At 41.8% G+C, this 24,599-nt stretch overlaps 1 protein-coding gene across 2 annotated transcripts; it reads left to right on the forward strand.

The window, feature by feature from the left end:
- The first annotated feature begins 57 nt into the window (after positions 1–57).
- On the forward strand, positions 58–24,599 carry cry2 (cryptochrome circadian regulator 2). Of its 2 annotated transcripts, XM_063000837.1 has the most exons (12): positions 58–283; positions 1,289–1,397; positions 1,736–1,878; positions 4,672–4,856; positions 6,810–6,898; positions 6,987–7,127; positions 9,426–9,737; positions 11,412–11,563; positions 18,949–19,151; positions 20,543–20,620; positions 23,101–23,344; positions 24,278–24,599. In XM_063000837.1, exons 1-11 carry the CDS (start codon positions 129–131, stop codon positions 23,334–23,336), a joined length of 1,803 nt encoding a protein of 600 aa, XP_062856907.1. In that variant the 5' UTR covers positions 58–128; the 3' UTR covers positions 23,337–23,344; positions 24,278–24,599. The 2 variants fall into 2 exon arrangements, with proteins under 2 accessions (XP_062856907.1, XP_062856908.1); XM_063000838.1 differs by lacking the exon at positions 20,543–20,620.

Raw genomic sequence — 24,599 nt, forward strand, 5'->3', positions numbered from 1 at the left:
AATAAGGAGGCATTTGGGACCACATCAGTAATATGGAAGTTGGATAAAAATGGAGCGAGTGGGTTGGTAAAAGTGACAATGAGGATAAGCGGGTCGTATTTGTACTATAACGGACTAAATGAGCGAGAATGGTGGTGAATTCGGTGCATTGGTTCAGGAAAGCGCTGCGGCTCCATGATAACCCGGCTCTGCAGGAGGCTCTGCGTGGAGCGGACACGGTGCGCTGTGTTTATGTTTTGGATCCGTGGTTCGCCGCAGCCAACGTGGGACTGAACCGCTGGAGGTTAGTGCGGGTTTAACTGTAAATAATGTAAATTTACTCACCTCATTTTAGATAATAATGACTCTTCTGCTTTATATAAGGACTTTGTTTTGATTTAAGACTAGTTGTTTCCTTCTGTGTAGCCTAATTTAATCCTGCTACGTTATATCAACATTTCACGGTGTTCCGTACAGTTTAGCTTTATCCATTTATCACCATTTATTTTTATATGTATATATTTTTTTTATGTTATTTAATACTCAACCTGGTAAAATCAGTTAATGACTTCTTGTCATGTCTTACGTATTTTTCTTTTCCACAAAAGAAATCCAGTTAAACCGCAATGAATTCAAAACTGATGTACGGAACACTGTTAACTGTCACACTCACTGGCCACTTTATTAGGAACACAGGTGGTCAGGTGTCCAAATACTTTTGGCCATATAGCGGGGCCTCGGCCACTGACTGACTGCAGCGCTGGGCATTCAAACCCTGGATCCCAGTGATAGTGTCTAGCACAATTTACCACCGTCGCCTCACAGCAAGAAGGTCCTGGGTTCGATCCCCAGGTAAGGCGGTCCGGGTCCTTTCTGTGTGGAGTTTGCATGTTCTCCCCGTGTCCGCGTGGGTTTCCTCCGGGTGCTCCGGTTTCCTCCTACAGTCCAAAGACATGCAAGTGAGGTGAATTAGAGACACTAAATTGTCCATGACTGTGTTTGATATAACCTTGTGAACTGATAAATCTTGTGTAACGAGTAACTAAGTGTCCTGACATGAATGTAAAACATGATGTTAAAATTCGAATAAACAAACAAACCTGTACAAATAAGCACAAGGTAGAAAGAAGGAACAGTGGCTTCGATGTCAAGGGATGTTAAACTAAATACTAGGTGTGTTGTTACTTATATTATTACTTATATATAATTGAAATTCTAGGACTGTCTTGACCTCAGTGGTACTTTATAATGCTCAGTCGTTTTACTGAATATTGTACTCATCGTAATCTGCTTCTTTTAAATCGGCCAGGTTTCTGCTGGAGTCGTTAGAGGATCTGGATACCAGCTTGAGGAAACTGAACTCGAGGCTCTTCGTGGTGAGAGGACAACCTGCCAATGTGTTTCCCACACTTTTCAAGGTCAGTTTATCAAACTTTTCATGTTTACTTGTTTACCTGTTGGGGCTCTTACACCAGCTAATGTATCAACAACAAGCTCTCAAAAGCCTACCTGATAATATGATGCTAATATGACACCTAGAGAAGCTAAAACAGTAATTACAGATTAGTATTATGTTATCTGTAATTACTGTTTTAGCTTCTGTAAGTGGTTAAATCAGTAGATGGAGGAGCTTCTCCGTAATGACTTATTCCTTCTCAGCACCACTGGTAGAAAAGCCGCCACATGTCAGAATCCTGCCACACCTCTACCTATGCATGATCGTTGCTAACGTAAACCTGTTGCGTCTCTTTTTCAGGAGTGGAACGTGACTCGTCTGACGTTCGAGTTTGACTCCGAGCCGTATGGTAAGGAGCGAGATGGTGCCATTATTAAAATGGCTCAGGAATTCGGCGTGGAGACGGTGGTTAGGCACTCTCACACACTCCACAATCCCGACAGGTCAGTTACTAATCACACTCGTGCACGTTAAAAGTCACTTTTATTATATATTTGTATATTTTGACGTTCAGTTAATTTGTGCATTGATGTTTGTGCAAATGATCTCAAAAACACCACACAAAGGGGTTGAGGTGCAAGCACATCCTGCCTAATCTTCTAAACTCAATTCTATAAAATATTTATTGGGAATTTTGAAAATGCTTGAACGTCACTCAGAAGGAACTCTCAGAACTTTAAAGACATGCCCTCGGCACCCTGTCCAGGGTATTTCTGCCATTGTGCCTAGTGTTTATCCTGACCAGAATAAAGCGGTTAATGAAATTAAATGAACTTTGGTAGGATGTGTCGTGAGCTGACCAGATATTATTTGAACTGCAGAGCATTCTAAGCACTGCAGTGACCCTGCAGTGAGTGTATCAGGTGCAGCTGTGTTGTTGGGGGGTTTTAATTCGTGCAGCACCTTTGCAATTAAATGTAATAATTTTTCACCATTTAAGACATTTTTTTTACCATGTAATACATTTTACACCAAGCAGCTTTTCAAAGCTCTGGATCTGAATCTACATCTCCATAATAAGCAGAAAAAATCCCTAAATTAATTACTCAGAAATATGTGGACACTTGACCATGAGCTTGTTAAGTATTTCATTATAAAACCACGGGCATTAATATGAAAGTGCCCCTCTTTTTTGCAGCTATACCAGCATTGAATATTTTATCTAGACTTTTTACAGTGCGAGTCAGGCAGTTATTTTGGTAGAAAGGGGGCGGCTCGGTGGGTCCGAGCTCCGGTTTTCTCCCACAGTCCAAAGACGTGCAAGTGAGGTGAATTGGAGATACAAAATTGTCCATGACTGTGTTTGATATAACCTCGTGAACTGATGAACCTTGTGTAACCAGTTACTACCGTTTCTGTCATGAATGGACGTTAATGAACTGGCTCACAGTCAGCATTCCAGTTTATCCCAAAGGTGTTTAACAGGGTTTAAGTCAGGGCTCTATGCAGGCCGTTGAAGTTAATTCATCTTCCTGCCATAATACCACCTTTAATACTGTCACATGGGTGCCCTGTCATGCCTTGATCCTCCACCCAGAACTCGGGGTAGACGAGCATCAAGGCTCTTCTGTACTGGCATCCAAGTGCTGGAACAAACTTCCTCTGTCTGTCCAAACGTCCGAGTCTCTCACTGTCTTCAAAAGACGATTAAAAACCTTCATCACCTCTTTACTAAGCACTTAAGCTGAGAACTAACATGTACTTACTAACACTCTTATTCATTTATTTCCTAAAAAAGCAGATTTGTGGTCTTGGACTGTTGTCTACTTAAACTAGAGTAAGGTAATGTTCACTATGGAAGCACTTCTGTAAGTCACTCTGGATAAGAGCGTCTGCTAAATGCCGAAAATGTAAATGTTACTTACTCAAAGTAACGTAACTTGTGAGACTTAATGTGGTTTAGAAGCTCATTTTCTGTTTTGGCCATCTTGTAACACTGCCTAGTGGTTTTGTTATTGACCTGTGGTGTTTAAAAACACAAATTACAGAGGAAAATTATGTAAACACTTCTTTGTTTATTCATTTTTCTAAGATCAGAGTCAAAGAGACATTCTGTGTATAAACTTTTGACTCGAACTGATCAGGCTGTGTAAGCGTGATCTGTCAGGATTCTCCTCGAGATCACAGCAGCCCTCTGTGTGAACCATCACTGATGTGTTTGATAACCCGGGAGGTGTTGACCAGCTCAGACACAGAGAGCAGATCAAGCTTTCACATGTGTGGAGCCTGTTTCACCCGTGCTTGTCCCCTGCTGGTGAAGAGATGTAACTGCGGGTCACATTTCCCAGCATGTGTGATTTTGGAGAGGCGGTTTCCCAGTGCGTTGCATGTCAGCTTGAAGCTGAGGTAGGTGTACATAATCTACCTCCTGACTAACAAAAACAAGCTGTGTGAGGAGATGAAAAGGTTTTGTGAAGGTTCAGGCTTATAAATTAAAGCCTTTAGGGTTTGTGGATTTGTGATGACCGTTCTGTCAGCTGATCAGAGGAGTTCAGTGCTATGATCAAATTAACCCTGTAATGGAAGAGTTCTTCTTTTTGAGCTTTAATATAGTGGTTCATTTACATTTTCGGCATTAAGCAGATGTTTTTATCCAAAGCGACTTACAGTATACAGTCTAAGCAATTGAAAGCTAAGGACCTTGCTCAAGGGCCCAACAGTGACAACCTGGCAGTGGTGGGGTTTGAACCAGCAACTTTCTGCTTACTAGTCCAGTACCTTAACCACTACGGTACAACTGCCCTGTTTCATTCGTAAGGCAGTACTCATGCAGTGCGCTTTAAAATGAACTTCAGTGGGATGTTAGCGCCCAGGTGGCACAGCGGTCAGTTACGCCAGCCCACCACCAAAGAGATTCGGGTTTAAAGCTCAGCGGTGCTGTCATCCGGCTGGGTGTCTGCACACATACGATTGGCCATTCTTGCCTTATGCCCAGTGTTTAACCTGCCGTGACCCTAACCAGGATAAAGCGAATGATAAAATGTATTTGATCAGGCGCAGCTGTAAAAACACACGCTGGAACCAGTGCTGGGATCTCGAATATATCGTATCAAATCTCAGCTCTGCCTGCCGACTGGGCTGAGCAGCCACATGAACAACACATTAATCCAAATAAATAAATAAATACACCAACTGGCCCTCCTTGTGCCACCTTTACATTTTACTTAGCTTCAGATTAGTCTTGTTCAGCAGACATAGCCTCAGAGATGTGACTGACTCTGTGTGTGTTCCTTCAGAATCATCGAGATGAACAACAACAACCCGCCGCTCACCTTCAAACGCTTTCAGGCCATAATAAGCCGACTCGATCTGCCCAAGAAACCGCTGCCCACCATCACACAGGAGCAGATGAACAGCTGCAGGACCAAGATCTCAGATAATCATGATGAACACTACAGTGTGCCCACTCTGGAGGAACTGGGTGAGAACCTGTTTAATATATTACAACAGATTAGAAGATCTTAGCTTTAGCTGGCGTTTTATCTCAGAAGAAGTCTGGACAGGTACCAGCTGTACTCACTTTAGAGGAAGAACCTGGGAACTTAAAGTCAGTTTTGAGGAAGCTCCATTTGTACATTTACAGACACTATAAAAAAAAAAAAAGTGATCTTCTGAAACTTGACGTACTTTATCACTCTGCCTTTCGGTTTGCGATAAATGCTCCATATAAAACACATCACTGTACCCTTTATTCTACTGTGAACTGGCCATCTTTACACACTCGTCGTGCTATTCATTGGTTTATGCTCATATACAAAACCCTGCTTGGTTTGTCTCCTCCCTATTTGTGTCATTTATTGCAAACCTCATCTTCAGTTTATTATACTCGCGCTGCTCATCGTATTTCACTGAAGGTTCCTAAAATGAACACCATTTTTGGTCAGTCATCATTTCAAGTGGCTGCAGCCAAAGACTGGAACAAACTGCAAGAAACTCTAAGGCTGGATGCATTTATTTCTAAGACAACTTTTAAAAAACAAATTACAGATATCTTAAGAGATACATGCAGCTGTATGACAAATTGATTCTTCTTTTATACTGTTGCTGGGTGATTCGACTATGTGTTATTGTATTGTGATTATCGTTGTTTGTTTTCAATGTCTTATGTAAATTCGTTTGTATGATTGTTCCTCAAGAGGCTTTGCCTTTTGCCAGGCCGCCATTGTAAATAAGAAGCAGTTCTTAATGACTTGCCTTGTTAAATAAAGGTTAAATAAAAAATATAAAATATGGCTATATGTACTGTATGCACTATATAGCCAAAAGTTTGTGGACCTGACCATGAGCTTGTTTGACGTCCCAATCTAAAACTATAGGCATTATTATGGAGCTGACCCCCCAACACACACATACACAAACTTTTTAGCATTTACTTTTGCAGTGGTAGCTCAAAGTACTGGACCAGTAATCAGAAGGTTGGTGGTTCAAGTCCCACCACCACTGACATCTACATTTGCAGCATTTAGCAGACACTTGAATCCAAAGCGACTTATAACTATGACAGTTTTAGCAATTGAGGGTTAAGGGCTTTGCTCGGGGCCCAACAGTGGCAACCTTGTGGTGGCGGTGTTGTTTGAACCAGCAACTTTCTGATCACTAGTCCCAATGAGCTACTGCTGCCTTTTGCAGCTATAACAGTCTCAACTCTACTGCACTTAATAATCAGGACTGGCAAACACTTATACTATCTGGACAAAAGTATTGGGATGCCTACACATTACACAACAGGAGTTTTATTACATTTTAGTCTAAATTCATAGACATTAATATGGAGTTGTCCAGTTCTTGCATAGGAAGGCATCTACAAGATTTTGGAGTGTGTCTGTGATCATTTTGCCCATTCATCCAGAAGAGCGTTGTGAGGTCAGACACCGATGTTGGATGAGAGAGTCTGGCTCGCAGTCTCTGTTCTAATTCATACCATTGGTAATCGATGGAGTTGAGGTCAAGGCTTTGTGAGGACCAGTCAAGTTCTTCCACAGCTAACTCACCCAGGGACCTTGCTTTGTACACTGGGTCACAGTCATGCTGGAAGAGTAATGGACCCTCCCCAAACTCATTATTCATTTGGCTTGTACAACCTCAAATATTAGATACAATAATTATAGCAGCAGAAATGTTTAAATGTTGTGTTAAGATGTTTGGAAGCCATAGATTCTAATCTGTATGTTTAGAAAGCTGTCAGGTGTGTTAAAGGTCTTGTCATATACCTGATGTACCAAGTTATCATCATGAGAAATCTAATGTTCAGAAAGTTTCTGGTACTTTTGATAGTCTTTGCAAAACTGTATGTGGTGGTACAACATGATTTAAAACAGTTGATTGTGTGTGTTTGTGTGTTTGTTTGTTTTATATGATGTTTTGTCCGGTTCAGGGTTTAAGAATCATGCCGATGGGGTGCCAGTGTGGAAGGGGGGTGAATCAGAGGCTCTGGAGAGACTCGGTAAACACTTAGACAAAAAGGTGAGTCCAGTCTGAAAGCTTTTCAGGTTAGCTGTGTCCTGTCATCGTGATGCCACTCTGCTGCTAATTCATGTTTTTTACTATCTAGGCATGGGTGAGTAATTTCGAGCGACCTCGAATAAAGGCTCACTCGCTGCTTGCCAGTCCCACTGGTCTGGGTCCGTACCTCTGTTTCGGCTGCCTGTCATGCCGAGTGCTTTATTACCACTTACGAGAGCTCTACATGAAGGTCAGTGCAAAACTTTAATCTGTTTGTGTGCTTTATTTTACCTGAAGAAACATGTTAGATTAAAGCAAACGTTTTCAAGGGACATGGGGTTTTATACAGGTGCAATCGGAAATGCAATCAGTTTGATGTGCAGAACACAGTCGATCACGGTTACACTGTTACAGCAGTACTTGTTGCTGTAGCTCTTTTTATAGCCTTCCAGTCTCGTCATTAACTTCTCTGGGTCATCTTGTTCTTTAAAGTGCTCAATGGCACACTCAGTGTCTATAATATTATTTAATGTTTATTGTTGTTTAGGATTTTAAAATGTTTTACACTTTTGGTTACGTTCATGACAGGAATAGTTACTCATTACACAAGATTCATTAGTTCACACAAGGTTATATTGAACACAGTCATGGACAGTTTAGTGTCTTCAGTTCACCTCACTTGCATGTCTTTGGACTGTGGGAGGAAACCGGAGCACCCAGGGTAAACTCACGCAGACACGGGGAGAACTCTACACAGAAAAGACCCGGACCGCCCCACCTGGGGATCGAATTCAGGACCAGTGCTACTCACTTAGCCACCGTGCCGCCCCAATATTATTTAATACTCCTCAAGCTGTATTTTTCAAGAAAGTCGACACACCCCTGTTAAAAAGCCAGGTTTTTGTAATGTAAGATTAATGTAATGCAGATTTACAACCCCAAATCAGAAAAAGTTGGGACAGCGTGGAAAATGCAAATAACAAAAAACACAGAGTTTCTTACATTTACTTTGACTTTTATTTGATTGCAGACAGGATGAACCTGAGATATTTCATGTTTTATCTGCTCAACTTCATTTCATTTATTCATAAACATCCATTCCTGCATTTCAGGCAACACATTCCGAAAAAGTTGGGACAGTAAAGCTTTTACTACTTTGTAATGTTGTCAATCCTTTTTACCACACTTAAAAGACGTTAAGGCACCGAGGAGACCAAGTGATTTAGTGTTTCAGCTTTTATTTTTTCTCATTCTTTCTGCAAACACATCTTAACATGTGCAACAGTACGGGGTCGTCGTTGTCTCATTTTTCAGTTCAAAATTCTCCACAAATTCTCTATCGGGGACAGGTCAGGACTGCAGGCAGGCCAGTCCAGTACCCGTACCCTCTTCTTCCACAGCCATGCCTTTGTAATGTGTGCAGCATGTTAAAGGCAGCACTTGTTGTTCTAAGATCTCAATGTACTCTTCTGCATTAATGCTGCCATCACAGAAAAGTGTTAATGACCTTTGCCAAGGGCACTGACACGCCTCCATACCATGACAGACCCTGGCTTTTGAACTTGTTGCTGTAGTAGTCTGGATGGTCATTTTTGTCCTTGGTCTGGAGCACACGGCATCTATTTTTTCCAAACAAGACCTGGAATGCTGATTCATCTGACCACAGTACGTGTTCCAGTGTGTGGTGGTCCATCCTAGATGCCTCTGGGCCCAGAGAAGTCGATACCGCTTCTGGACATGGTTAACATAAAACTTTACTGTGCAAAAAAGAAGCCTTAAGTATCATTTGTGCAGTAACTCTGTACTGTAAAGCCAGACAAAGGTTTGCCAAAGTAATCCCTCACCCATGTGGTTATATCAGCTATTGTTGAGTGGAGGTTCTTGATGCAGTGACGTCTGAGGGATCGAAGATCACGGGTGTTCAGCTTAATCTTGCTCCTTTGACCTTTACTCACTGAAATTCCTCTGGATTCCTTGAATTGTTAAATGATTTTATGTACTGTAGAGGGATAATATGCAAATCCCTTCCAATCTTTCTTTGAGGTTCATTGTTTTTAAACATTTCAATCATTTTCTCACACATTTGTTGATAAACTGGAGATCATCTGATCATCTTTACTCATCAGAGACTCAGACTTTCCAGGATGCTGCTTTTGTACCAAACCATGATTACAATCACCTGTTGACATCACCTGTTTGGAATCACATCATTAAATAGTTTTTTCACCTCATTACTAGCCCTAAATTGCCCCCGTCCCGTTTTTTTTGGAATGTGTTGCAGGCCTGAAATGCAGGAATGGATGTTTATTAATAAATGAAATGAAGTTGAGCAGATAAACATTAAATATCTCAGATTCATCCTGTCTGACATCAAATAAAAGTCAAAGTAAATATAAGACACTCAGCACTTTTATTTTATTTGCACTTTTCATACTGTCCCAACTTTTTCTGATTTGGGGTTGTATTTCCACATTTAGAGGTCATCGTGGAAGGTAACAAGGTGTTATCATTACGATCATTATAATGATGACTTGCCCTTTTTCTTCAGCTGCGGCGGCGCTCCAGTCCTCCTCTCTCGTTGTTCAGACAGCTGCTGTGGCGCGAGTTCTTCTACACGGCGGCCACGAACAACCCCAGCTTCGACCGTATGGAGGGGAACCCTATCTGCGTCCAGATCCCCTGGGACCAGAACCCAGTGGCTCTGGCAAAGTGGGCCGAGGGCAAGACGGGTTTCCCTTGGATCGACGCCATCATGTGCCAGCTGAGACAGGAGGGCTGGATTCACCACCTGGCTCGCCATGCTGTCGGCTGCTTTCTCACCCGTGGAGACCTGTGGATCAGCTGGGAGAGCGGCATGAGGGTAATCACTCACAAAAGCAACAGAGCAACAGAATATTTACTGAACGTATCTGGTACATACGTTTATGGGTTATTTTATAAGCTACGTCTACCATACAGATGCACTTTGTGAGGATACAATCACTGACTGTAGCCTATCTGTGTTTGTGGTCACCCCCGCACCCCAATTTGTTAATCTGACCTGGATGAAACCATGGTAATAACATGTTGTGTGTACGTGTGTGTTGTTCCTGTATATTTAGCAGGTGCGGCAGTGTTGTTGGGATTTTTGAACACCTCAGTGTCAATGCTGTGATCACAAGATTAAACCTATAACACCAAGCGTTAATGGCATTTATTTATTTATAAGTTTTAAATGACTTGAGTACAAAAGTAAAGAAAATTCAGTGTGTAAGGGGTTTAAAATTGTGTTCTGTGTGTTTTTGTTTGTAAAAAAAAAACATGCTGCGAACAATAAATTTTAAAAAATGAATTACATAAAAACCAGACGTGTCAAATATGATACAAAACAAAACTCAGTAAAATCTTAGTGTGATTACAGTGCTGAGAATAATCCACCATCCACACATCATCTGCTCAGGGTCCTATAGGGGCCTTTTTTAGTATATCAATGAGGTACAGGGGTTGACAAAGTGTCAGACCATCAAATGGGCTCCATTCAGTAATTGTATACCCATACCCTACCAAAGTTTAAATTTTTTGATAGGTGTAACATATAAAAGAATAGTGGTAGCCTAGTGGTTGAGGTAATGTACAAGGTTCAAGCCCCACAACCGACAAATTGCCACTGTTGGGCCCCTGAGCAAGGTCCTTAACCCTTAACCTTGTTTGTATTGTATTCAGCCACAGTTGTAAGTCACTTTGGATAAAGGCGTCTGCTAAATGCCATGTATGGAAATGTAAAATAATCAGTAACTGTATGTACCAGATACACTACATGGACTAAAGTATTGGGACACGCCTTCTAATTTTAAATTCATGTGTTTACATTTTACATTTACATTTTACATTTTCGGCATTTAGCAGACGCCTTTATCCAAAGCGACTTACGTTACAGTACACAGTTTGAGCAATTGAGGGTTAAGGGCCTTGCTCAAGGGCCCAACAGCAGCAACCTGGCAGTGGTGAGGCTTGAACCAGCGACCCTCTGATCACTGGACCAGTACCTTAACCACTAGGCTACAGCTGGCCCAGTGAGGTGTGTTCAGGCACAGCAGTTACTAACACGTGTAATAAATTAATAAATGTGTAAAAAAAAAAAAAAAAAAAAACTATATGCTTTCAACTGGGTGGCACAGTGACTCGGTGAGTAGCACTGAGGCCTTACAGCAAGAAGGTCCTGGGTTTGAACCCCAGGTGGAGCGGTCTGGGTCCTTTCTGTGGGGAGTTTGATTATGTGCATGTTCTCCCCGTGTCTGTGTGGGTTTCCTCCAGGAGCTCCTGTTTCCTCCCACAGTCCAAAGACATGCAGTCAGGTTAACTGGAGATACAAAATTGTCCATGACTGTGTTTGATATTAAAACTTGAACTGATGAATCTTGTGTAACCAGTAACTATCTGTCCTGTCATGAATGTAACCAAAGTGTGTAAGACTTTGAAATCTTCATAAAATTAAATAAATATGCTTCCATCTTTTAAAGCAATAGTTTAGTGAAGTGTGTTTTCTTTATTACAGGTGTTTGAGGAGCTGTTACTGGATGCAGACTGGAGTGTGAATGCCGGGAGCTGGATGTGGCTCTCCCGCAGTGCTTTCTTCCAGCAGTTTTTTCACTGTTATTGCCCCGTGGGTTTTGGCCGCCGCATCGACCCCACCGGAGAGTTCATACGGTAACAGCATACCCAGCCTTATACCCATTTATACAGGAACAAAAACAAGATAGAGTGTGTCATCTCGAGCGCGTTAGAGCTGTGGTTCAGTCTCAGACACAAGCTGAACACGAAGACTAGTGCTGTAGCCACAATATTGTTAAAATAAATCTATATAATATACACCGATCAGCCATAACATTAAAACCACCTTCTTGTTTCTACACACACTGTCCATTTTATCAGCTCCACTTACTATATAGAAGCACTTTGTAGTTCTACAATTACTGACTGTAGTCCATCTGTTTCTCTACATGCTTTGTTACCCTCTATCATGCTGTTCTTCAATGGTCAGGACCCCCACAGGACCACCACAGAGCAGGTATTATTTAGGTGGTGGATCATTCTCAGCACTGCAGTGACACTGACATGGTGGTGGTGTGTTAGTGTGTGTTGTGCTGGTATGAGTGGATCAGACACAGCAGCGCTGCTGGAGTTTTTAAACACCTCACTGTCACAGCTGGACTGAGAATAGTCCACCAACCAAAAATATCCAGCCAACAGCGCCCCGTGGGCAGCGTCCTGTGACCACTGATTAAGGTCTAGAAGATGACCAACTCAAACAGCAGCAATAGATGAGCGATCGTCTCTGACTTTACATCTACAAGGTGGGCCAACTAGGTAGGAGTGTCTAATAGAGTGGACAGTGAGTGGACACGGTATTTAAAAACTCCAGCAGCGCTGCTGTGTCTGATCCACTCATACCAGCACAACACACACTAACACACCACCACCATGTCAGTGTCACTGCAGTGCCGAGAATGATCCGCCACCTAAGTTATACCTGCTCTGTGGTGGTCCTGTGGGGGTCCTGACCATTGAAGAACAGGGTGAAAGGGGGCTAACAAAGCATGTAGAGAAACAGATGGACTACAGTCAGTAATTGTAGAATTACAAAGTGCTTCTATATGGTAAGTGGAGCTGATAACATGGACAGTAAGTGTAGAAACAAGGAGGTGGTTTTAATGTTTTGGCTGATCGGTGTAATTAGCTTCTTCAGGTAAAGGTGTAGTTTCACCACAGGTGGCATGTTGCTATGTAACAGTATTTTCAGTAGAATTCGATAAAATTAAATTAAAGCATGTTTTGCTGTTTTTAAAGATGCAGTTTCCAAAGTGCAGCATAACTGTTGTGTTATATGTTGTGTAAATATAGAGCAAATTGAAACCATTCATAATTAATCTCTAGAATTAAATACTCTTCGTTTTATATATGTAGAAGAATGAGACCAAGATGAATCATTTCAGATTTATTTCCATCTTTGTGACCTATGATCTGTACAATTCAATTGAAAAACAAACTGAAAGCTTTTAGACCGAAAATAAAAATCAAAAGCTGGTATAATAAGGTTACACCCTTACACTAATGCTTTATTAAGGGACCTGTTTTTCTTGCCACCCTACCCCACGGCACAGACTTATGAAGAATGCAGGAGATTGTTGTCACGTGTAGTATACAAGCAGTACTTACCAAAAATTCATGCAGCTCCTTTAATGTTGCTTTAGGCCTCTTGGCAGCATCCCGGACCAGTTTCTTCTTGTATTTTCATCAGTTTTAGAGGGACGTTTAGTTAATGTTAATGTCACAGTTGTACCATATTTTATTCACTGTGTTCCTTGGTATACGTAACACCTTGGGGTTTTTTGTACCCCTGTCCTGACTTATAGCTCTCAACAGTGAGATTTGCTGTATCATCACAGTCACGTCCCCAATTATAAAAGGGTGTGCACACTTATGTAATACAATATTTTAGTGTTTTTAGCACTATCACCTCACAGCAAGAAGGGCCTGGGTTCGATTCCCAGGTGGAGCAGTCCGGGTCCTTTCTAAGTGGCGCTTGCATGTTCTCTACGCTCCGGTTTTCCAATCCTAATAAATAAATTTTTCTTTAAATGGTTGAATTAAAAGTCAAATAGAATCTGAAATCGTAACATCACAAAAACCTTGCATTGTAACAGAATGTTCTGGAGGCTTCAAGTTTCTAAAGGTTTATTTTATTTATTATTAAGATTTTACCATCATGTTTTACACTTTGGTTACATTCCTGACAGGAACGGTAGTTACTCATTACACAAGATTCATCAGTTTACAAGTTCAATGTCAAACACAGTCATGGACAATATTGTATCTCCACTTCACCTCACTTGCACGTCTTTGGATTGTGGGAGGAAACCCACACAGACACAGGGAGAACATGCAAACTCCACACAGAAAGGACCCAGACTGCCCCACCTGGGGATCAAACCCAGGACCTTCTTGCTGTGAGGCGACTGCTACCCATCGAGCCACCGTGCCACCCCTGTTTCTAAAGGAAAATGAAAAAGAGCTTAAAACAGCTTTGCTGGTCCTGACTAGATTCAATAGAATAAAATAAAATATATAGAAATATACATAAACTACATGGACAAAAGTATTGGGACACCCCTTCTAATTTTTAAATTCAACAAATGTAACAAAACAGTGATATAAAGAATATGATAAAGGAAGGACAGTTGTAACTCGGTGGTTAAGGTACTGGACTAGCAATCAGAAGGTTACTGGCTTAAGTCCAACCACTGCTAAAGTAGCCACTGTTGGGCCCCTAGACTTTTTATATGCACTGTATAATGTGTTGTGTAGTATATAGTGTGGTGTGAAGTGTTTTGTATATGAAATGAAACTCTGGTTGATGTTTCTGGTGGAATGTAGTGCAGGTTTGTTCAGTAGTGCAGTCTTATGCAAGTCATCATGTAAACACTTTTTTCACTGTCTGCTGCTCTGTGTGCTTAATCTGTTAGGAATGGAAGTGCACTCTCTATATCTGCAGAGAAATTTAACCTGCACACTTCCTGGAAACCACAGACTGTACATCTCCAGTTATATATTAAACCACATGCTCACAGTGTAGCTGTGGAAACATTCCAGATGCACTCAGGTTTTATAGCCTGCAGTTCATTTACTAGCCAGACCGCTTCCTAGTAATTCTGGTTTACAGCACGGTTGAAGTGCAGACAGACGGAGTAAAAAAGGATGTTATTTAAAACGGGAGCTCAGGTGGCACAGCTGCCTTTTACACTAGCCTACCACTGCTGAAATTCAGGTTTGTATCTCGGTGGCGCTGTCAGCCAGCCAGGCATCTGCACAGACATTATTGGCTTTGTTTTTTGGGATGGGGGAATGGGGTGGAGGATGCCCAAAACCCTGCAATAAATTGGTGAGTCTTTTTGCCTTGGAGCCAGTGTTTCCTGGTGGACCTGCCACAACCTAGACCAGAATAAAGTGGTTGATAAAATTCAGGGAGGATGGAGGTCCCTGTTGAGTCTGGTTCTTCCCAAGGGTTCTTCCTTATAATGTTCTATAAGTTCTGACAGAATGAGACTAATATGAAATTGCTTTTGGGCGGAACAGTAGCCTCACAGCAGGAAGGACTTGGGTTCAAATCCTCTTCCTGGTGGTCAGGGTCCTTTCTGTGTAAAGTTTGCATGTTCTCCCTGTGTCTATGTGGGTTTCCTCTGGGTGCTCAGGTTTCCTCTCACAAATCTAAAGTCAGTCAGGTTAATTAGAGCTACTAAAATTGCCCTAAATGTGAGTGTGTTTGTGTGAGTGTGTGTGTGTGTCTGCCCTCTAATAGACTGGCAACTTTTCCAGGGTGTTTACTGTGTTTTACCCATGGAATCAGTTCCACCACCTCCCACCACAACCCTGACCAGGTTAAAGCGGTGATAAATCAGACAGTAATGACATAAATGAAACAAAATTGCTTCATCTTGTTTCTATAACTTTAGGTAAGAAATAAAAGCATTAAGGTGATAGAAATGTACTTGGGTAATAATAGATCCTGGCACTGTAGTTGCACTGCTGCTGAACATGAATGTTATATAAGTAGGTGAAGAATGAGGGGCACAACTACAGGGCACAGAAAAATGTTTATTAGGAGCTTCCTAGAAATTCAGCTTTACAGCAGGGTCAAACTCCTAACAGCCATGAAACTGACAAGGCAAATGTGAACTATAAGTTAACATAAAGTGATAATGATAAACTTTTCTGTCATGAATGTAGCCTACGAGCAAACATGGCGTTAAACTTGTAAATAAGTAATTAAATAAATACATCAGTGCCAAACTGCAGACAGACGGGGTTAAAATGTTTAATTAGGCTCAGGTGGCGCATTGGTAAAGTACGCTAGCTCACCAGAGTTGGGGTTTCGAATACATCGTATCGAAGCTCAACTCAGCTCTGCCTCTCCGACTGGGCTGGGCGGCAGTATAAACAATGATTGGCTGTTGTTCAGGGTTGTTAGTCGGATCATAGGTCCTCATAACTGATGGCGCCTGCACAGGGCTGAGGAATAATGCTGATGGGGTTGTGGCCCTCCGTACACAGTGCCTGTCAAGTATATGAACTCGACTCGTGCTGGTGAAAAATGCAGTCTGTACTGACTGTACGTACTGGAGGGGGCGCATGTCAGTTGAGAGGCGTCCTCAGTCAGCGGTGAAGGGTCGAATCAGTATAGAGGAGGCAATCAGGGTAATTGGACACGGCTATACTGGGGGATAAAAATTGGGGGGAAAAGAGGGGGGAAAAGAGGGGGGAAAAGAGGGGGAAAAAATATAAATAAAAAATGTTCAATTAGTGTTCAAAACACCAGAATTCTGATATAGTTTAAGTCTTAGTCTTTTTTAACTACATGTTAGTTCAAGTGTATTTACATTTACAATTTACATTTACATTTTTGGCATTTAGCAGACGCTTTTATCCAAAGTGACTTGACAGTACTCTGACAATATACTGTCTGAACAATTGAGGGTTAAGGGCCTTGCTCAAGGGCCCAGCAGTGACAACCTGGCAATAGTGGGGCTTGAACCAGCCACTTTTCGATTACTAGTCCAGTACCTTAACCACTACGCTACACCTGCCCTTTTTCAGTCTTCAGTATTTCAGTCTTTTGGCCACTGTTAAGTTCTCAGTCCAGCAGCAGTTTTAACCCTTTAACATAAATAGTTTGATTGATTGATTGATTGATTGAGTACTTTATTAATCCCCGAAGGGAAATTGTGGTGTCGCAGCAGCAATAACAATTATGACAAAAAACATCACAGTGACATTACAATGAGGTAAATAAAGAATCAAAAAATTAGTACAAATGTAAATACAAGTAAGATATAAAATCTAAAAATATAGATATAAAATCTAAAAATATACATATATGAAGAAAATAAAATATAATAATATAAAAAATTATAATATAATATAAAAACATCTAACAGGACAAGAACAAAAGAAACTAAGGGGGGGGGGGGCTGAAGGTGCAGTTACAGACGTTGTGCAATTTGAAATTTTTAAATAAAAACAGTACCCTATGCAAATTGTAAGTTTGTTTGTCTTTCGTGGGTGTTATCGGTTCTGAGTCCTTCTCTTGCTCCAGTGAGAGTTATTATAGGTTGCCACTGCTGTGGGCAGAAATGACTTCCTATAGTGCTCTTTGTTGCAGCGAAGTTGGCGGAACCTTCCACTAAAGGCACTTTGCTGTTTAATCAGCAGGTCGTGTAACGGGTGTGTGGTATTGTCCATTACGTTGAGCAGCTTGTGCAAAATTCTCTGCTCAATAACCAGCTCTAGGGGCTCCAGAGCGAAACCCAGCACAGAACCAGCCATCCTGATAAGCTTGTTAAGCTTTTTGGAGTCTTTGGCTCTAATGCTGCTCCCCCAGCAGATGGCTGCATAGAAAATTGCACTTTCGACTACAGACTGGTAAAAAATGTGTAGCATCTTGCTGCATACATTGAAGGACCTGAGCCTCCTTAAGAAATAAAGTCTTTTTTGTAGACAGCCTCGGTGTTGCACTTCCAGTCCAGTCTGTTGTCAAGATGGACACCAAGGTATTTGTAACTTTCCACCACCTCCACATCCTCCCCCAGGATACAGAGGGGTTTCAAAGCAGCCCTGGTCTTCCTGAAGTCTAGGACCATCTCTTTTGTCTTGGTCACATTTAAAAGAAGGAAGCGGTCAACCAGATCCCTGTACTCACTCTCATCTCCACCCCTGATACACCCCACCACTGCTGAGTCATCTGAGAACTTTTGTAGATGACAGGACTCAGAGTTGTACTGGAAATCTGAGGTATACAGGGTAAAGAGAAAAGGTGAGAGAACAGTCCCCTGCGGTGCTCCTATGCTGCTAACCACCTGATCAGAAACACCTCCTTTCAGTCACACAAACTGCGGTCTGTCTGTCAGGTAGTCAGTAATCCAAGAGGAAGTGAAGGTGTCCACTTGCATTAATTGAAGCTTCTCTTTAAGCATCAAAGGCTGGATGGTGTTAAAAGCACTGGAGAAATCAAAGAATATAATCCTCACAGAGCTGCCAGCTAGATCCAAATGCGAGTGTGCTCGTTGTAGCAAGTAGATGATGGCGTCCTCAACACCAACCTCATGGCGGTAGGCGAACTGCAGTGGGTCCAGGGAGGTGGTCACCTGGGGTCTGAGATGGGCCAGAACAAGTCTCTCCATTGCCTTCATAATGTGTGATGTTAAGGCAATCGGTCTGTAGTCGTTGAGGGCAGAAGGAGAAGACTTCTTTGGTACTGGAACGAGGCACGATGTCTTCCACAGCACTGGAACCTTCATGAGACGCAGGCTCAGATTAAAGATTAAATATTTAATATTATAAATTTAATAGTTTAATATTTTGCTCCTGTATTTAGGGGTCGCCACAGTAGATCTGGCATGCATACATTGAAAACCAAAGGATATTAGCCAATTATGTCTGTGCAGATGCCCTAGATTTGGACCCTGGATCTCAGCAGTAGTGGGCTAGCATGCATACCACAAATTTAAATTGCAGCACATGTAGCATCTGTGCTCATTTATTACACAGTGAAACAGGGTGACTCAGTGGCTCAGTGGGTAGCTCTGTCTCCCTCACAGAGAGAAGGTCCTGGGTTCGATTCCCAGATGAAGCGGTCCGGGTCTTTTCTTTGTGAAGTTTGCATGTTCTCCCCGTGTATGGGTGGTTTTCCTCCTTTCCTTCTTTCCTACTTCTGAGTGAACTTCTCTGTGTCTGTCTGTATGAAGCTTTAACTTGACATGTTTAATAGTACATGGAGCAGTGGTCTCTAAATTAAAGTTGCTAAATTTAAGGCAAGAGCTTTTTTCTAGCATGGCAGCCTCCATGTCTCTTTCCATGTAAAACTTGCTTGTCTGTGAGCACTACCGCTCACGTCCAAGCAGCTTCTAGGTCACAGAAGAGCTGCTTTGGTGTTTCTTGGAGTAAATCTGACCACCAAATGATTTTTTTTGCATCAGGTGACCGTACCAGTAGTCCCACCATGCACTTTCATATACAGCTGTTTTTTTTCTGTCGTTTAGAAAATATATTCCAAAGCTGAAGGACTTTCCGAGCTGCTACATCCACGAGCCATGGAAAGCACCAGAACCGATTCAGAAGGCCGCAAACTGCATCGTGGGAGTGGATTATCCCAAACCCATGGTCAACCACGCCGAGAGCAGCCGGCTTAACATCGAGAGGATGAAGCAGGTTTACCAGCAGCTCTCACACTACAGAGGACTTAGTGAGTCACCACACACACACACACACACACACACACACACAGTAGTGTTACATCAGCGAGAGTTTTTTTTTGTTGTTGCTTTCTTTGCTTTTTGTGCCAATTTCAAAAAGGGCACATGCATTTGTAGGATCGAGGACTATTACAGCACAGTAGTGCCCACTCATCTAATGTCCTACACACACACAGACTTGTTGACTTTCATGTGTAATTGATTTTTGGAGGCTGTCTTGACCTCCTTAACCGGGCCGAGTGTGTTACACAAGGGATTTTATGTAACATTAGTTCAACAACAAAGATGCGTAACACCACCACACTATCTGCCATCACCCTAACCCAGGGGTGTCCAAAGTTTTTCTTTTTATCAAGGAGGACCAGATTTGATCATGTGAAAGTGCTCGGGGGGCAACAGTTTTATTAAACAATAAAAGATGCATGTAATATAAATATACTGTTATTTAAAAGTGTCATGTTCACACAGCAAACAACAACAAATTCAAAACAGCCTGAAACTCTGGCTGCGTCCGAAATTGTATACTTAAACAGTACATACTAAAATCGCAGCAATAAGCTCTTTCAGTACTCAACCTCGGACGTATTACATCCGCCATCTCACCAACGTCACTTGATGCATGACGTCACATCGCCTCAGTTAAAGCCCCACTCACCAAAATTGTATTTATTTTTGTTAGAGTTAAATTAAATAGTTAAACACAGCAATAACAATAAACCTTTTGAATGTTTTTGCAGCTCCAGTTGAATTATGGGAGAGATTATTGGACCGAAATGTGCCAATGTGTGTTTGCATACATAAAAATGGCTGCCCATGCAGTAGGTCATACGGGCTCTTGCGTACTGCTTTCGCGTACTGTTCAGTATGGGAGTATGCGATTTCGGACGCAGCTTCTGTGAAATTAATTGAAAATAATTGAGAAACCAGTAACTTGTTGACACGAATGTGAGGGGTGATACTGAGATCTGAATTTTAGTACACTGAGCAGGATTGGTTGGAGAGCAGTGGTTGACACATATAAAATGTCACAGTGGTGGGAGTCATTTAGACTTAGTTTATAACAAAAAATGCACCAGAGAGATGCATGTGTGGGCTGTGTCGTTCACTGTCACACTATAGCTCAGTCGGCTTCAGCTGCAGGTGAGGTGGAGCATCATCAGGGTCCACACTAAAGGGAGAGAGTGTAGCAACATGTCCTTTTCAATTGTGACAAAATCCTAAAAGCCTTCACATTTTTGACATTTAGCAGTCGCTTCTAAATCAGAAAAAGGCATACCCGAAACTGTTGTCAGGATGTTGGAAGCAACAGAATTACAAAATGATCAGGGAGAAATGCTATAGACGTTTGGAAATGCTGTTATTGTCTGTCTGTCTTTAATAGGCCTGCTAGCGTCTGTGCCCACCATTCAGGAGGAGGTTGAGCCCTCACTGTCGGACGACTCTCAGGCCAGCAGCAGTGGTACAACACACACATATATATACATACAGTGCTCAGCATAAATGAGTACACCCCCTTTAAAAAGTAATCAATATCTCACTGAACACAGGAACAATTTTAAAAATTTTGACAAGACTGAGTTTCATAGAACATTTGTTTAACCCATAACATGAAATTAAGGTTCATAATATAACTTAGATTACAAAATATTCAGTTTTAATCAAATTAGTTGATGCAAAAATGTATACACCCCACATCAAAAAGTAGTACATCTGGTATTTTGTATGACCTCCATGATTTTTAGGGACAGCATGGAAAGTCTTCTAGGCATGGAATGAACAAGTTGGCAACATCTATCTTTTTCCATTCTTCAAGTACGACCTCTTTTAGAGCCTGGATGCTGGATGGAGAGTGATGCTCAACTTGTCTCTTCAGAATTCCCCATAGGTGTTCGACTGGGTTCAGATCAGGAGACATACTTGGCCACTGAATCACTTTCACCCTGTTCTTCTTCAGAAATGCAACAGTGGCCTTACATATGTGTTTTGGATCATTGTCATGTTGGAAAAGTGCACAACAACCAAGGGCACGAAGTGATGGTGGCATCTTCTCTTTCAATACAGAGCAGTACATCTGTGAATTCATGATGCCATCGATGAAATGCAGCTCCCCATCACCTGCATCCCCACATAAGGACACTGCCACCACCACGTTTCACTGTAGGCACCATGCACTTTCCTTTGTACTCCTCACCTTTGCAATGCCTTACAGTTTGGAAGCCATCAGTTCCAAAAACATTTATTTTGGTCTCATCACTCCAGAGTATGGAGTCACAGTAGTCTTCATCTTTTTCGGCATGGGCCCAGGCAAATTCTAGGCTGGCTTTTTTGTGCATAGGCTTCAGGAGAGGCTTCCTTCATGGACGATACCCATGCATGCCATTCTTCTGCAGTGTACGCCGTATTGTGTCACAGGAAACAGTCACCCCAGTTTGGCTTTCTACCTCTTTAGCTAACTGCAGTGAACTTGCATGGTGATTTTCTTCAACTTTTCTCATCACAAGACGCTCCTGTTTGGGTGTTACCTTCCTTGGACGGCCTGGACGTCTCTGTGAGATGGTTGCAGTTCCATTGCTACAGTATTCTGACTAATAAGTAAAGCTTTGCCGATCTTCTTGTAGCCTTCACCTTTTTTGTGTAAAGAAATTATTTTCTTTCTCAGGTCTTGTGACATTTCTCTTCCATGTGGTGCCACTGCTGACAGCATGAAATGGGACGGGGTTTTCTTTGTTTTACTTACCTGTGGTTGAATTCTTATTAATTAGAATTTTGTAGTCTAAACTTTAGCTTTGCTCCTAAGACTTTCATTGAGGTGTACTCATTTTGACAAATTTGTTGGGGTGTACTCATTTTTGCTGAGCACTGCACTGTATACATATATATATACTGTATATACACACTCAACTCAAACTCAAAAGAAGCTTTATTGGCATGACACAATAGGACATTCGTATTGCCAAAGCTCAGTTACAGAGAAATAAAAAAATAACAATAAGAACAAATATATACAAAACAGTTACAATAGGTGCAAAAATATAAAATAGAATAAAATATTAATATAAACAGTGCAAATAATAACAATTAAAAAGGTGACATTTACAATATTGAGGTAGTAAAAAAACGTTTGTTGTGTGTGCGTGTGTGTGTATGAGACATGGTCACCCACTGTCCCTCGCCTGGTGGCAGGTGTGTGTATAGAGTGCTGCTAGTGTGCAGCTCTCTCTGTTCTCCCCCAGTAGGTAGGGCAGTTTGTCGGGGTCTGGGAGGGAGGTAAAGTCGGGTATGACTGTTAAATTTTGGGAAGAATTGGGAGCGGATGTGGTGGTACTTGGTACACTGGGTGAGGAAGTGCAGCTCCGTGTCTACTGTACTGAGAGTGCAGTGCTGGCACAACCTCTCCTCCCGGGGCAGCCAGGACCGGGTGTGTTGCCCCGTCTCCACGGCCAGGTCGTGTGCGCTCAGTCTGTACCTCGTCAAAACTTTATTTTTTTTTTTAGTTACACACACACACACACACACACACACCCGCACACACACACACACAATGGATTATCCAGTGCTGTGATTAAGCATTTACATGTTTTAGATGTTCAGACTAATTTTAATATAAGATAAAAACAACATGGGTAAACACAAAATGCAGCTTTTACTGTACCTCTGTTATCAATTGAGAGGGACTCTCCCTGAGGAGATGATGTTTGGGTGGTGTCCCAGCAGCACTGCAATGACTGGTATGAGTGTATCAAGTGCAGCAGGGTTGTTGGGATTTATAAACACTGTATTATTGTTGTGTCTGCAGCAGGGGTCACAAGACTGAAAGGGAATTAATAGGGACATAATATGGAGAACCCTTAACTCTTGTCTGCAATCTAATTCTTTTTATATGTACTGTGGACAAACATTAAATGTGTATGAGCATTAACAACACAACATGCTCTCCAGGGGTCGTCTCCACTTCCTGCCAACCCCAGCTTGAGCCTGCATCTCAGCCTGCACATCAGGCCACCCAGTCGAATCCTGATCCAGAGCTCAGCCCTGATTCAGAACCTTCATCTTCAGCTACCGCTGCAGTGAGGAAGCGTGCTCACTGCTCTGAAGTGCAGAACTCTCAAAATCCTAAAGTCCAGCACACCAGTCAGACCAGAACAGATCACCAGCACACAGAGGACAAGATGTAAACTCTCCGGTGAGTTCAGTCATCCTAACAGAACAATGTTTCATGTGAAGTATCAGGTGTAGTACAGGGTGTAGTATAAAGTTTAGTGTATTAAAGGATGTAGTTTTGGGTGCAGAATAAGCTGGAGAAGTGCTGGGTGTATTGTATGTATACATACACCGATCAGCCATAACATTTAAAACCACCTCCTTGTTTCTACACTCACTGTCCATTTTATCAGCTCCACTTACCATATAGAAGCACTTTGTAGTTCTACAATTACTGACTGTAGTCCATCTGTTTCTCTGCATGCTTTGTTAGCCCCCTTTCATGCTGTTCTTCAATGGTCAGGACCACCACAGAGCAGGTATTATTTAGGTGGTGGATCATTCTCAGCACTGCAGTGACACTGACATGGTGGTGGTGTGTTAGTGTGTGTTGTGCTGGTATGAGTGGATCAGACACAGCAGCGCTGCTGGAGTTTTTAAACACCGTGTCCACTCACTGTCCACTCTATTAGACACTCCTACCTAATTGGTCCACCTTGTATATGTAAAATCAGAGTTTGAGTTGGTCATCTTCTCCTTCATCAGTGCTTCTATATGGTAAGTGGAGCTGATAAAATGGACAGTGAGTGTAGAAACAATGAGGTGGTTTTAATGTTATGGCTGATCAATGTATTAATAACACACACACACACACACACAAGTGGTCATTAAAAGAGGACGATGGGTCACTTACTACCATGATGTAATTTGAAAATTATAGTGTTTGACTATTTACAGCTTTTATGTAGCTGACCCCAGTGCTGATAGTGTGATATGGGAAAAGAAACATTAAGAAAGAGGCATGTAAGAAACTTTAAGGATGTATGAAGTGTCTAATACTCTTACCATAGTAAAGCTGTTTAAATAAAGGGATTACTGACCTGTATTTTATTGATGTTGTTATTGTGTGCTATAGATGAACTGCCAACCAGGACAGAAAGAAACAGAGAGGAGGCTTTGTCAGAAAAAACAGTAAAGGAGATGAATTAACTTCATGACAACTTGGACGAGATGAAAAACATGAAGAAATGACAATCAGACTGTAGTATGTTTGAAACATTAGACAGATACAGCTCATCCTGCTCTCGGCCTGCTTCTCTTTATTAACCAGATTAAATACAATCCTTTATTTCTAGCACTTGGCAAGGCTGATAGACAGTTATGACAATTATCAACCCTTCCTGCCGTGAAGCACGACGTAAAACAATCAAATAAATAAATAATCAATCAGACATTCA

Source organism: Trichomycterus rosablanca, chromosome 8, assembly GCF_030014385.1.
Source record: "Trichomycterus rosablanca isolate fTriRos1 chromosome 8, fTriRos1.hap1, whole genome shotgun sequence".
Taxonomy (NCBI): Eukaryota; Metazoa; Chordata; class Actinopteri; order Siluriformes; family Trichomycteridae; genus Trichomycterus; species Trichomycterus rosablanca.

What these genes read in the sequence shown, in the direction of transcription:
- cry2 (XM_063000837.1), top strand. Translation starts at nt 129, where the DNA reads ATGGTGGTGAATTCGGTGCATTGGTTCAGGAAAGCGCTGCGGCTCCAT. An exon ending in GTGGGACTGAACCGCTGGAG is followed by an intron (nt 284 to 1,288) that starts GTTAGTGCGGGT and finishes TAAATCGGCCAG; the next exon opens with GTTTCTGCTGGAGTCGTTAG. An exon ending in CTCACACTACAGAGGACTTA is followed by an intron (nt 19,152 to 20,542) that starts GTGAGTCACCAC and finishes TGTCTTTAATAG; the next exon opens with GCCTGCTAGCGTCTGTGCCC.